The 13,932-nt window shown below is 43.9% G+C and overlaps 1 protein-coding gene across 1 annotated transcript in view; it reads right to left on the bottom strand.

The window, feature by feature from the left end:
- The window catches only part of MAT1A (methionine adenosyltransferase 1A), a 108,576-nt gene that overhangs the window by 24,462 nt on the left and 70,182 nt on the right, over positions 1-13,932 (bottom strand). The window contains exon 5 of the mRNA XM_073685984.1: positions 5,786-5,929. Coding sequence (XP_073542085.1) covers positions 5,786-5,929 — 144 coding nt within the window. The remainder of the gene's footprint in view (positions 1-5,785; positions 5,930-13,932) is intronic.

The following is a 13,932-nucleotide window of genomic DNA, read 5'->3' as shown; positions in this document are numbered from 1 at the left end:
GAGAAGAAAAGAGAATGACTTCAATCAGAGAAGATGTTGTCTACATGTAAATGTTTATTTGTAATGCTGACTTGCTGTATTAATGTTCTGATGGTAGTTCTCGTGATGTATTCCTGCACAAATGGTGGTTATTTTGGTGTATTCCTGTACTGATAATGCTTCTATTGATGCCTTCAAGGGATGAGCGAACCCAAACGGGAAAGTTCTGGGTCTGTCCGGTATCAAACCCCAAACACAGACTTTTTACTGTACATCCGGTTTCCTGTTCATATTCGCCAGTCTAATAAACCATGTTGAAAGGCTGCAGCGCAGCCAATCAACATGCTTTTAGACTGTGGGCACTTCCAGAGCTATCACAGCCGTGCCAAATACTGGCATGACTGTGATTGGCTGGAACAGCACATGACCCAGCCTGTATAAAGGCCGGATCATGAATGCTGCCTCCATTCTGCTCTTATTAGTGTAGGGGTAGGGCGCAGCTGGAGTGAGAGACAGATTCTGACTGCACTTTGCAAAAAAAAATGCTGTGTGTACTCTGCAACCCATATCTGTGGTAGTACTATGCTAGTACTATGCTAAAAGCCACTGTGTATACACTGCAACCACATCTGTGAGAGTACTGTGCTAAAATCAGCTTTGTGTACTCTGCACCCCCCACATGTGGGAGTACTGTTCCTTTAAGTCGCTGTGTGTACTTTTCACCCCGCCTCCCCGCATGTGGGAATACTGTTCCATTAAGAAGTTGTGTGTTTTCTAGTAGTCTGAGAAATAAATAATTGGCATCAACCATTTAGTTGCCATTTCTAGACAAAATAAATAATTTTTCAGGACCGCTGTGTGTTTTCTAGTAGTGTTGAAAATAAATAATTGGCATCAGCCATCTCATTGCCATTAGTAAGCCAAAGAAATAATTTTTCAGGACTGCTGTGTGTTTTTTAGTAGTCTGAGAAAAAAATAATTTACAACAGCCATCTAGTTGCCATTTCTAGGCCAAAAAAATATTTTTCATGACCGCTGTGTGTTTTCTATTAGTGTCGCAAATAAATAATTGGCATCAGCCATATCGTAGGCCAAAGAAATTATCTTTCTGTACCACTGTGACTTTTCTAGTACTGTGGCAAATAAATCTCTGCAGCAGCCGGCTCATTGCCATTTGTAGGCCAAACAAATAATTTTACTGTACTGCTGTGTCTATACGAGTAGTATTTCTAAAAAGTTTTCATACTCTGCAGCCGTGTTTTTGGAAGTAGTGTGTCTAAAATAAATTTCTACTCTGCAGCTGCTTCTATCTCATTTGTGGGCCGAAAAAAATCTTTTATTCTACTGCTGTGTCTATACGGGTAGTGTTTCTAAAAAAAATTCTACTCTGCAGCTGTCTTTTTGTGAGTGGCGTGTAAAAAAAATTCTAATATGCAGCCTTCTCTTTCCCACTTTTGGGCTAAAGCCTTTGTTTTTAGTTTACTAAAAAGCCTCCGGGAGTAGTGTGCCAAAAAGTCTCTCTTTGTACTGTTCCAAAATAGGGACAGTATCAGATGGTGGTGCTGGATTTTGCAACGTGCTGAGTAAGGTTTTCCATATTTCTGCAATGCATCCCTTATGAGGTGGTGGCAGAGCCCTAGCTGCATTGGTGACTTCACCCTCCTCTGCCTTTTGCTTCCTCTGAGCCCCGCCATCAGTTGTGTGTCTACCGGCATGCGCTTGTATTCCCACATTTTCAGATCTTGTAGCGGGGATCCAGAAGGGTGGCCACCATCAGCACTTCTAACAATCCAGGCAACTTGGCGGTAGGCAAGGCACAGGAGCATGTATTGCCTCATGTGTACCAGGCTGCCTAGAGACAAAGACAAGCTGTTCTCAGTGGGATGTGTATTGTTTGGGTCCTCTGTATCGTCTGTATCTCTCCAGCCATGCTCCAATGATGCCTGTGAGCTGCCTTCAGTGCCACCCTGCTGTGAATGCAGTTGTTCCTCATCCACCTCATCCTCCAAAACTGTCCCCAGACTAAGTATTTGTGTACCTGGCCGCTGTTGGTACAGGAACCCATGCTGCAAAACATGTGTGGATGCCTGGCCTGATAATAGTGTGAATGTTCCCTGTTCCTCCTACTCTTCCTCCTGTGCCACCACCTCATTCATCATCGACTGAAGTTTTTTTTTTCTAGCAGGCATGGAAGTGGAATAGTAATCCTGATAATGGTGTCATCAGTGCTGGCCATGTTCGTGGAGTACTCGAAACAGCGCAACACGGGCCACACATTACACATGGAGGCCCACTCGTTAATCGTGAAGTGGTGCTGTTCCACAGAGTGACTCACCGGAGAGTGCTGCAGCTCAAACTCCAGTATCACCTGCTGTTGCTCGCACAGTCTCTCCAGCATGTGCAAAGTGGAGTTCCACCTTGTGAATACATTGCATATGAGCGGAAAGGCAGAAGTGAAGCTACAGCACAGACAGGCGAGCAGCAGCAAGGTGAGAACGCTGAAACCGTGCACAGATGGCCCGCACTTTCAGCAGCACGTCGGACATATCTGTATAATTTTTAAGAAAGCTCTGCACCATCAAATTCTGCACCTGCACCAGGCAAGGGATGTGTGTCATATTGGCTAGGCCCAGAGCTGCTACGAGTTTTCACCCATTAGCGCACATCACCAGGCTGGGCATGAGGTGTATTGGCACCAACCACACATCTGTCTGTTATTTGATCCCCATCCACAGCTCCTGCGTGGTGTGAGATTTTTCCCACAAACATATTTTCAAAATATCCTGTTGTATTTTCCCCCTGGCTGTGCTGAAGTTGGTCATGCAGGTGTTATGTTGTACAGATGAGGAGGTGGATGAGGAGGCGGTGGAGGAAGAGGAGGCAACATGGACAGAGAAACATGCAGCAATCTTCAGTGGTGGTAGGACATGCACAAAGCGCTTTCCACCTCAAGCCCAGCCACCACTACATTTACCTAGTGGGCAGTTAGGGAGATATTACCTCCCTTATCAAACAGCTTGATGACGTATCTGATTTATCCTCTGCAAGACTATCTTAGAGCACAAGACTTGCAGTGATTGGACAGTACCCATTTCAATTCCTCCAATTTATATGTAATAGAAATAGCAGTCACCCAATGGTACTCATGAAACTTATGAATCATTTCTACTTGTTTTAAGTACAATGGATTGATATGTACAAATCTTTTTCTGAACCAGGTGATAATACCCAACAAATGTGTAGGTGCAAAGTTGCTCACCATAGCAATACCAGATAACTGTTGATAAAAAGCTCCACTATCGCCTGCTGCGGTTCAAACAATCTCTCCAGCATATGCAAGGTGGAGTTCCACCTTGTGGGTACGTCACATATGAGGTGGGGAGCAGGAAGGCAGAAATGACACTGCACCCCAGACAGGTGAGCAGCAGCAGGGTGAGAACACCAAAATCGCGCACACACTGCATGCACTTCTTGACCGGTTGACAAGATGGTGGAGGAAGTGGAGTATAAGGAGGAGGCAACATGGACAGAGAAAAGGCTAGGGGCCGGCCACGGTGCCACTAGCAGCCAACTTAATGGCAAGGGGCCGGCCTTGGCGTTTTTGCACCCTGCTCCCTCTTTTGCTGTGCATCTGGGCCAGCGTGACCAACAACTCTTCCTCCCAACTGCCCACTTCACTCAGTTGGCCTTAACTCCATGTAAGGTGTAGGACCTCATCATCCCCATTGCATCATCATACCTCTCCAGCCTGTGGGTAACTCTGCTGCCACACTAATGTACTTCTGTCCTCACTACTCCTCTGCTTCTCCCCTCTGCTAATCCCTTCATTGGCTCCCAATTCCACAATATGTCCACTTTAAGCTACTACTACTGACCTACAAAGCTGTCTATAATCTGTCTCCCCCATATATCTCTGAACTAATCTCCCGATATCTCCCACCACGTAATCTCTGGTTCTCCCAAGACCTCCTTCTCTCCTCCACAGTCATACACACTTCTCCCGAGTATTCTCCATTCTGTAGAATTCTGTGGCCCAACACATCCGATTATACCCTACATTCGGAACTTTCAAGCGGAACCTGAAATCCCATGTCTTCAGAACAGTTTACAGCCTGCAATGGCCTCGCTGCCACCTCACCAACACCAGAGCTGCAGCAACCCCGAACCTACTGTCTCCTTCCCCATTATCCTGTAGAATGTAAGGCCGCAAGGTTAGGGTCCTCATCCCTCTGTACCTGTCTATCACTATTAGCTTGTTCATTGTAATTTCTATTTGTGTTTTGTATGTAACCCCTCCTCATGTACAGCAACATGGAATCAACAGTGCTCTAAAAACAAATAATAATCCCCCGCATGATGTTCCACCCAGTCTTCTGCTGGTGTACACTCAGCAGAAAGCTGCAGCAGTTGGCACCTGTGTTTCATCACCAGCATCATCAAAGCTGTGTTGCGGTGGTCCACTGACCACTTGCACTACCCCTCCCACATACTCATCCTCTAACAGAACAAGTGGTTTGGTATTCTGAGGATGCAGATACCGTCAGATTCCTGACATGAGGTCGGGGGATGACTAAGGAGCCCCATAGCAGCTGTGAGGTCTGCCACTAGGGACACCCCTGAAGGAGTGATCAGGGCCCAACAGAGGATTCTCCAGTCCTCTTGTGGGCCAGTCCGATGCCTCGTAGAAATCTGAGGAAATTAATATATCTTTTTATCGCTGATCTAATCATGCATCACATATCTTGAGCAATGAACATAGATAAGGAGTAACACATCTGTAGGTGTTTAAGAAAATTCTGGATTTTTATCCCAGTCTTTTACCAAACATAGCAAGGGAATAGTGGGCATCCGTGACTAAGGAGTGTTTGGCAATCCATGACATGAAAATCTAGCATAAATAATGGAAAGACATTTATGATTACCACACACGATAAGGTCCAACTACAAATCCTGAAGACACCTTAAAATTATTGAGCTCTTATTGAGAGACCCATGATGAGGTCAAACCACTCACAATCAGATAATATTAAATTTTACTGAATAAGTCTAATAAGTGATGACCATCAAAATAAAGTAAAGTATTGAAAAGAAAATGGAGTGTTAGATAAGCTATATGTGAAGAAGGTGTATCCCTGGAGACCAATATTATGAATTACTTTTGGTTTGTGATACTCTAATGTTGGATAACAGAAATTTTATTCTTGCTACTTAAAGGATTATTCTCAAGTTGTCTCTTGAGCAGCTGACAATTCTGCAGTCTCCTTTCTTCCTGGTTTCTGGCAGGGCGGGCAATCCTTCTTGCGTGACAGTTCTGGTGAGTTGTAGAGCTGTAGTATTAGTAGAATTATAAAGCTAAGCAAAAGTTCTGCTGTAACACATTCAGCAATCAGTGTTTTGTTCTGAGTCTACACTTTTCTGTTATCAATGTATTTACATAAAGAGAAAATGGGAAATTTGAGCAAGCACAAAGTTCACTGAGAGCTGTGAATAGAAGACCGGCTCTGAAATACAGCTAAGAGTAGTTTGTCAGGAGCTGAGGATCAGGGGAGTGAGCAGCTAACTGTTGTATGGTCAGTGGGCTGGGGGCTGGAGAGAGGTGGCTAGGATATTAGGAGTTAACCCCCCACAGGGAATGTAACTACTGCACACTCTTGACCAGGGTCAAGAATGACAGAAGATAGAAAAAGTACGTCAACGTTAAACTTGCTTATTTTTATGCTGTCTAAATAAAGAAATTTATTAAAAAACAATACCACTTTAATACCAATTAAAGGGGAGTAGAAAATAAATTCCCCTTTTTACCTACCTGTGTTTTGGAATCTGGCCTGAGCCAGGGAAGATCACCACTGCGCCGTAATTCTGCTAATTTTGCATTTAGTTTGTGTGCAAGCACAATAGTCAATGGCATACCCTCTTCTGTTTCATCAGTGGCATAGCCAAACATCAATCCCTATAAAAAGAAATAGAAAAGCAAAATTGATTAATTCAAATATTTACCAGTAAAAAATAATAATTTATTCACTGCTAAGTAATTTTCAGGCTACAGAGCCACTTTTGATATTGCTCACTTGACAAAAAAAATTGAAAAACTTAAGGACAGAACGATTTAATGACATTCTACTGAATTATAAATGGACGGTATGAAGATCTGTATAATGATTATTTTCTACCTAGGTCTGTAACTGTGACAAGGCAAAATTCTTTACGTATAGAGCAGGGATGTCAAACTCAAATACACAGAGGGCCAAAATTAAAAACTATGATATTGTCGTGTGCCAACCTTGATATTTATTAAAAAAAAAGTCTAAGAAACTAGTAAATAAATGGCTGGATCAATAATTCACATAAATGGACACCATCAATAAAGTCATATAAAAAGAGGGAAAGGGAGAGAAGATAAATGTATGCGAATAAAGTATAACTTTCATTAATAAACTTGTTAAAAATTATTTTTAACAAGTTTATTAATAATAATTATATTGTATTCACATACCTTTATTCTCTCCCTTTCCCCCTTTATATTTTAAAAAATGTCTAAAATTGAGGACGTTTTTCCTTATCATCAAATATAACGATGAACCTTTTCACATGGAAACAAACTTAAAGAGGTTGTCCCACAAAGAAAGTACATTTTAATTAATAGATCTTAGAATAAAATAAACACATAATCAGAAATGGGGCATACTGGAATAATATAATGTGTTATGTAAGAGCAGTAAAGAATATGGCCCAATAGGCTAATTTAAATTAAAAAAGGATAAAAATATTGAATAATACAGATAATAATATATGATGCCAACAAAAGTGCTCGCCAAATACAGTAAGGTACGCCCACAGTGAATTCCTTCACACGCACGGTATGATGACCCAACTGTACCCTTCCCTTTAATCCCCCTGGCAAAGAATGGTGACCCCATCACAGTACGATTCCCCAACTGTAATCCCCACTCAGCACTCCATGCAGTATAATGGCCACAAAAAGTGTTCAGTTACAGTACAATGGGCCCCATATAGTCCTCCATACATTATAATGGACCCCACATCGTCCTCCATACAGTATAATGGGCCCCATATAGTCCTCCATACAGTATAATGGCCCCACATAGTCCTCCATACAGTGAAAGGGGGCCCCACATTGTGTTCCATACAGTATAATGACCCCACATAGTTCCTCCTTACACTATAATAGCCCCATAGTCCTCCATATCATATAATGGGCCCTGCATTGCCTTCCATACAGTACAATGGCCCCACATAGTCTTCAATATAGTAAAATGGGCCCTGCATTGCATTTCATACAGTATAATGGCCCTACATAGCCCTCCATACAGTATAATGGGCCCTATATTGCCTTCCATAAAGTGTAATGGCCCCACATAGTCCTCCATACAGAATAATGGGTCCCACATAGTCCTCCATACAGTACAATGGCCCAACATAGTGCTCCATACAGTATAATGGACCCCACATCGTCCTCCATACAGTATAATGGGCCCCATATAGTCCTCCATACAGTATAATGGGCCCCACATAGTCCTCCATACAGTATAATGGCCCCACATTGTCCTCTATACAGTGAAAGGGGGCCCCACATAGTGTTCCACACAGTATAATGACCCCACATAGTTCCTTCATACACTATAATAGCCCCATAGTTCTCCATATCATATAATGGGCCCTGCATAGTGCTCAATACAGTATAATGACTCGACATAGTCCTCCATGCAAAATAAAGGCCCCACATTGTCCTCCATACAGTATAATGGCCCTATATAGTCCTCCATACAGTATAATGGGCCCTGTATTGCCTTCCATACAGTATAATGGCCTCACATAGTCCTCTGTACGGTCTAATGGGCCCACATAGTCCTCCATACAGTTAAATGGGCTCTTATTTGCCTTTCATACAGTACAATGACCCCACATACTGCACCATACAGTATAATAGCCCCACATAGTCCTCCATATAGTGTAATGGCCCCACATTAAAACAAATAAATATATATTCACCTCTCCCCATTTCCCCGCTGCTTCAGTCTCGGCAGTGAGCGCTATAAACCTCTGCACTGCTCAGCACAGTGGGTGTGTTGTAGTGATGTCATCGCGCCCGCTGCATTAAGACTAGAGATGAGCAAATGTTTCAATCTTTGGTTCTGATTACTATCGTCGAATTTGCAATATTAGCCGATTTACTCGTCGAATATTCGCCGGATATTGGCGAACGTCATAGGATTCAATGGGGGGCAAAAACAAACGCATACACAACACCTTCAAACGGGCCCAAAAGCTGCCAAAACACATCAAATTAGGGGTAGAAACCAGGAAAGTGCAATCAATTGACCCAGAGTACAAGTGCTATAATTATTATTATTATTATTACAGTGATATTTATTCCGTGGCGCTTTACATGTGAAAAGGGGTCACCGACTGGTACAAGAGGATAGAGGACCCTGCCTGCGAGGGTGCACAAACAATCTACAATTGTAGAGGAGGACAATTTTATATTACAGGAGGATCTATGTAAACTAGAAGCTTGGGCTGATAAATGGCAAATGAGCTTTAATGGGGATACTTGTAAGGTAATACACTTGGGCAGAGGAAATAAAATGTATAATTATATGCTTAATTGTAAATCACTGGGTAAAACTGTAACTGCAAAAGACCTGGGTGTATTAGTGGACGACAAGCTCACGTTTAGTGGCCAGTGTCAGGCAGCCGCTGCAAAGGCAAATAAAATAATAGGATGCATTAAAAGAGGCATAGATGTTCATGAGGAGAACCTAATTTTACCGCTATACAAGTCATTAGTGCGACCACATTTAGAATACTGTGTACAGTTCTGGTCTCCGGTGTATAAGAAAGACATAGCTGAACTAGAGCAGGTGCAGAGAAGAGTGACCAAGGTTATTAGAGGACTGGGGGGGTCTGCAATACCAAGACAGGTTATTACACTTGGGGTTATTTACTGTGGAAAAAAGAAGGCTTAGGGGTGATCTTATTACTATGTACAAGTATATGAGGGGACAGTATAAAGACCCGTCTACTGATCTTTTTACTCTGAGGCCAGAGACGGGGACAAGGGGGCATCTTCTACGTCTGGAGGAAAGAAGGTTTAATCATAATCACAGACTAGGATTCTTTACTGTAAGAGTAGTGAGACTATGGAACTCTCTGACGCATGATGTTGTAATGAGTGATTCACTATTAAAATTTAAGAAGGGCATGGATGCCTTTCTTGAAAAGTATAATATTACAGGTTATATATACTAGATTCCTTGATAGGGCGTTGATCCAGGGAACTAGTCTGATTGTCATATGGAGTCGGGAAGGAATTTTTTTCCCCAGTGTGGAGCTTAGTGTTTGCCACATGGGTTTTTTTGCCTTCCTCTGGATCAACATGTTAGGCTATGGGTTGAACTAGATGGACTTAGTCTTCCTTCAACCTTAAAAACTATGTTACTATGTTACAAGGGATGGATGAGGATACAGTAGGTCAGGGTACAGCTAATCATGCAGCAGAATGCTGGAGCGAGGGTTACCACAGATTGTACACTTGTCAGAAGAAGTGGGTCTTCAGCTTCCTTTTCAAGGTTTCCATGGTAGGCGAGAGTCTGATATGTTGGGGTACAGAGTTACACAGTAGGGGAGATGCACAGGACAAATCTTGTATGTGATTGTGGCAAGAAAAGATAAGAGGGAAGTAGAGAAGGAGAGAAAGAGATCTTGGAAAGATGGGAGGTTGCGTGAGGTTAACTAGTACAGGGAGACTAGGTCACACATGTATGGAGGAGACAGGTTTTCGATGGCTTGGTATGCCAAAGTTAGGCTTTTCGACTGGAGTCTTTGGGTAACAGGGAGAAAGTACAGGGATTGACAGAGGGGAGAAGCCTGGAATAGCGGGGTGACAGGTGGATAAATCGGACAGCACAGTTTAGGATAGATTGGAGGGGTGCGAGAGTGGTAGAAGGGAGGCCACAGAGCAGGAGCTTGTAGTAGTCTAGGTGGGAGATGATGAGGGCGTGCACTGATGTTTTTCTAGATTCAAGGGTGAGGAATGTGCGGATCCCCGAGATATTTTGGAGTTGGAGTCAGCAACAAGTGGAAAGGGCTTGGATCTGACGTTTGAATGACAGATCAGAGTCAAGTTTGCGGGACCGGGGAGAATGGGCAGCCATTCACTTTGATAGATAGGTCAGTTGGGGGGGGTGGAAGAGATGGTGGAAAGATGATGTATTTGGTTTTATCCATGTTAAGCTTTACAAATCTAGCAGAGAAGAAAGATGAAACAGAGGACACACATTGTGGGATTCTGGTTAGTAAGGAGGTGATATCAGATCCAGAGAGGTAGATCTGTGTGTCATCAGCATAGAGGTGATACTGAAAGCTGTGAGACTATGAGCTGTCCAAGGCTGAAGGTGTAGATGGAGAAGAGCAGGGGTCCTAAAACTGAACCTTGGGGGACACCGACACATAGGGGGCAAGATGAGGAGTTGGTGTGTGAGTGGGAGACACTGAATGTCCTGTCGGTTAGATATGAAAATATCCAAGATAGGGCCCACTCTGTGATGCTGAGAGTTGAGAGTCTGTAGTAAGAGGGAATGGTCTACTGTGTCGAAGGCAGATGACAGGTCTAGGAGGAGGACAGAGTAGTGTTGCTTGGATTTTGCAGTTAGTAGGATGTTGTTGACTTTAGTCAGGGCAGTTTCAGAGGAATGGTGCGGTCGGAAGCCAGATTGTAAGCAGTCAAAGAAGAAACAGGATGAGGGGTGTGGGGACAGTTCAAAATGAATATGTTGATCCAGTAGTTTGGAGGCATAGGGGAGAAGTGAGATGGGGCGATAGCTAGACATAGGATGGGTCAAGGAAGGGCTTTTTGAGGATGGGTGTGATCGAGGTATGTTTGAATCATGAGGGGAAGATACCAGTTGTTAGTGACAGGTTGAAGAGGAGGGTTAGGCTTGGGATGAAGACTGTGATATGGTTTGGAATGAGGTAGGACGGTATTGGGTCAAGTTTACAGGTGGTGAGATGTGATTTGGAGAGTAAAGATGATCTTGCATGATGGCGGAGAAGCTGATTTTGGATGAGGAGAGTTGAGTAGTTATCAGGAGGGGCTGTGGGGACTTTAAGCAAAAGCTTTGCCCTACGTTGTCAATCTTCTGCTTGAAGAATGAGGCTGTCTTCAGCTGAGATGGGAGGAGAGGGAGGGGGAGCTGGTGGACAGAGGAGAGACTTGAAAGTAATGAATAGTTGTTTAGGGTTGTAAGACACGTATGATATGAGAGGTGAGAAGTAGGTTTGTTTTGCTGCAGTGAGCAATTTTGCAGTATTTTCAAAACTTCTGTTAATGGACTCCACTCCCTTTCTTTGGCAGCCGCACAGCGGTACGCCTAGTTGATGAGGGCCAGGAAGAACATGTACTCCAGTAGATGACAAGCACTGCATCAAGTGGCCTCTGCTCCTCTTCTCCACCTTAACATCATTCACAGTACAGTCCTCAGAGGTGGCACCCCAATTACCATTGTTTTCACCCGCGTCACAACTTTCCAACCACCCAACTGGCTTAGGGGAAGCACAGATGGGTGAGTCTGCAGAGCTGTTCACACATTCTATTCTGTGGCATCAGAGGTCTGATCCAAAGCTTCACAGACTCAAGAGGGGGAAACCATATGTAGCTATGTCCAAAATTTGGGGGGTTGGAGAACTAAACTACTAAACAGCTAAGGTTGGAGAATGAAACAAATACACACCAGAACATGGAGAACTAAACTAATATAAAACAGGGGTTGGAGAACTAAACTAATAAGACAACAGGGGTTGGAAAACTAACCTACTAAACAGCTAGGGTTGGAGAACTAAACTACTACACACCAGGGGATGGAGAACTAAACCACTAGACACCAAGGTGTCACTAGACAACAAGTGTTGGAATCTCCAAGGCTTGCGGGACAAACCTCTGTATCTAACACTTCCTCCAGTGCTTCTGCCTCCTCCACCTCCTCTAGGGCCTCCACCTGCGCCCTCAACCCCTGCCTTAATGAGACACACGTTTCAACAGTCCAGAGAGAATCCCCCCCCACCTCAGTACTGCGCAGCCAGGGATCACCGCAATCAGGCGGTGTTAACATTTATATGCCATGGAGATCACAGTCATACAGCTGAAGAGATGTTGGCAGCTCTCCAGGCCGAGTTTGAGCAATGGCTGTCTCCACTGAACCTGAAACAAGGGAAGACCATGTGTGATAATGGTGAAAACCTGGTGGCGGTCCTACCCTGGGTCAACCTCACATGGCTCGCATCCTCAACCTGATGGTACAGCAATTTCTCCGCCACTATCCCAGCCTGGATGCGCTGCTGAAGAAACCACGGTCTCTGTGTGCTCACTTAAAACTATAAAAATTACCAGGATCTTTAGTATAAAAAACAAACTCACCAATGTTACCTCTTAATCCTTGCAAGCTTCAACACAACGTTCACACGGTAGACAGAAGCGGTGGTCGGTCCCCTAGACAACGAGCAAACTCCTTAATGATGGTAGAGGCCACCATCTCCTTAGCTTGCTGCTACTTTTCTGTGGGAAAGAGTTTGTCTCCAACCAGTCAGGAATATCCAGTGAATGGCACTCCACAGTTTGGTATTAGCACCCAGTACCAGAAGCAAAGCCATCCAAAATATCCATACCTCAGGAATTTTATTTGGTAGACTGGCTGCCCAAACATTAGTTTCTCACAAAGGAGCTGAAGACACTGAGTGCAAGTTTCTCTAGCATGACCTGTTTGTTGTTGTTAGATATCAGAGGGAGAACACAATTGGGCTTTGCCAAGGTGCCATATTGCATCTTAAGTCTTATAGACCCTGCACATGCGACCTTACATTCTACAGGATGGTGAAGAAGGAGACAGTAGGTTGTGGAGTTGCATTAGCTCCGGTGGTGCTGAGGTGGCAGTGAGTTAATGGCAGACTGTAGGCTGTCTTGAAGAGATGGGTTTTCAGGTTCTGTCTGAATGATCCGAATGTGGTGGCTAATCGGACGTGTTGAGGCACAGAATTCTAGAGGATGGGGAATATTTGGTAGAAATCTTGGAGGCGATTGGGTGAGGAACAAATAAGTGTGGAGGAGAAAAGGAGGTCTTGGGAGGACCGGAGATTACATAAGGGAATATATCGGGAGATTAGTTCAGAGATGTAAGGAGAATAAAGGTTATAGATGTCTTAGTAGGTCAGTGTTAGTAATTTGAACTGGATATGCTGGGCAATTGGGAGCCAGTGGAAGAATTTTATAGATTGCAATCTTATAGATTGCTAGAGCCAGTCCACAGTAAAAAAAAAAAAAAACAGCCATAGAGTGTCCAGGAACCTTCACACAGACTTTTCTTAGCCATGGCTGCTTCTCGGCAGGGTTGGACGGGCCCACCAGGGAACTGGAGACTCCTCCGGTGGGCCCTAGCTTCTATTTAAGGAGAGTTCATAGTGCAAACCTTGCAGCTGTTATGGGGTTCTTGAGCGGGGGAGAAAGGTGGTCCCTCAGAATCAAATCCTCTGGTGGGCCAAACGTTCTTTAGTCTTACACTGCAGCTTGGTGACAGTTGTATTTCACCCCAGCCGTATTCTTTTGCTTGGTGGAAGGACTGGCACAGAGGTAAACAATATCTACTCCGGGTGTCATTTCTCCTAGGAAAGTCCTCTAATGCAGCTTGTTCCTTAAGCAATGACAGCCCGTCCATCATCAGCTCACACTTCTCGGTGGTGCTTCAGCACACAAAGATTTTTCTTTGCGCCTTGAATTTCATGACAACAGAGTTGGGCAATGGCCTGATCTGCAATGTGTTTTGAGAAATAACTTGCATAAGCAAAGCCACGGTTTAGGCCACTCAAGGTGATCATTAAGTAAAACTCATACAGCTTTCCAACAGACTGAATAAGAGGTGTCAAGACTTCCATGACAGCCAAGAC

Source organism: Phyllobates terribilis, unplaced genomic scaffold (genome assembly GCF_046119375.1).
Source record: "Phyllobates terribilis strain yellow unplaced genomic scaffold, ASM4611937v1 Scaffold_5__5_contigs__length_657084704, whole genome shotgun sequence".
Taxonomy (NCBI): domain Eukaryota; kingdom Metazoa; phylum Chordata; class Amphibia; order Anura; family Dendrobatidae; genus Phyllobates; species Phyllobates terribilis.
This window is presented reverse-complemented; position numbering and strand designations above follow the sequence as displayed.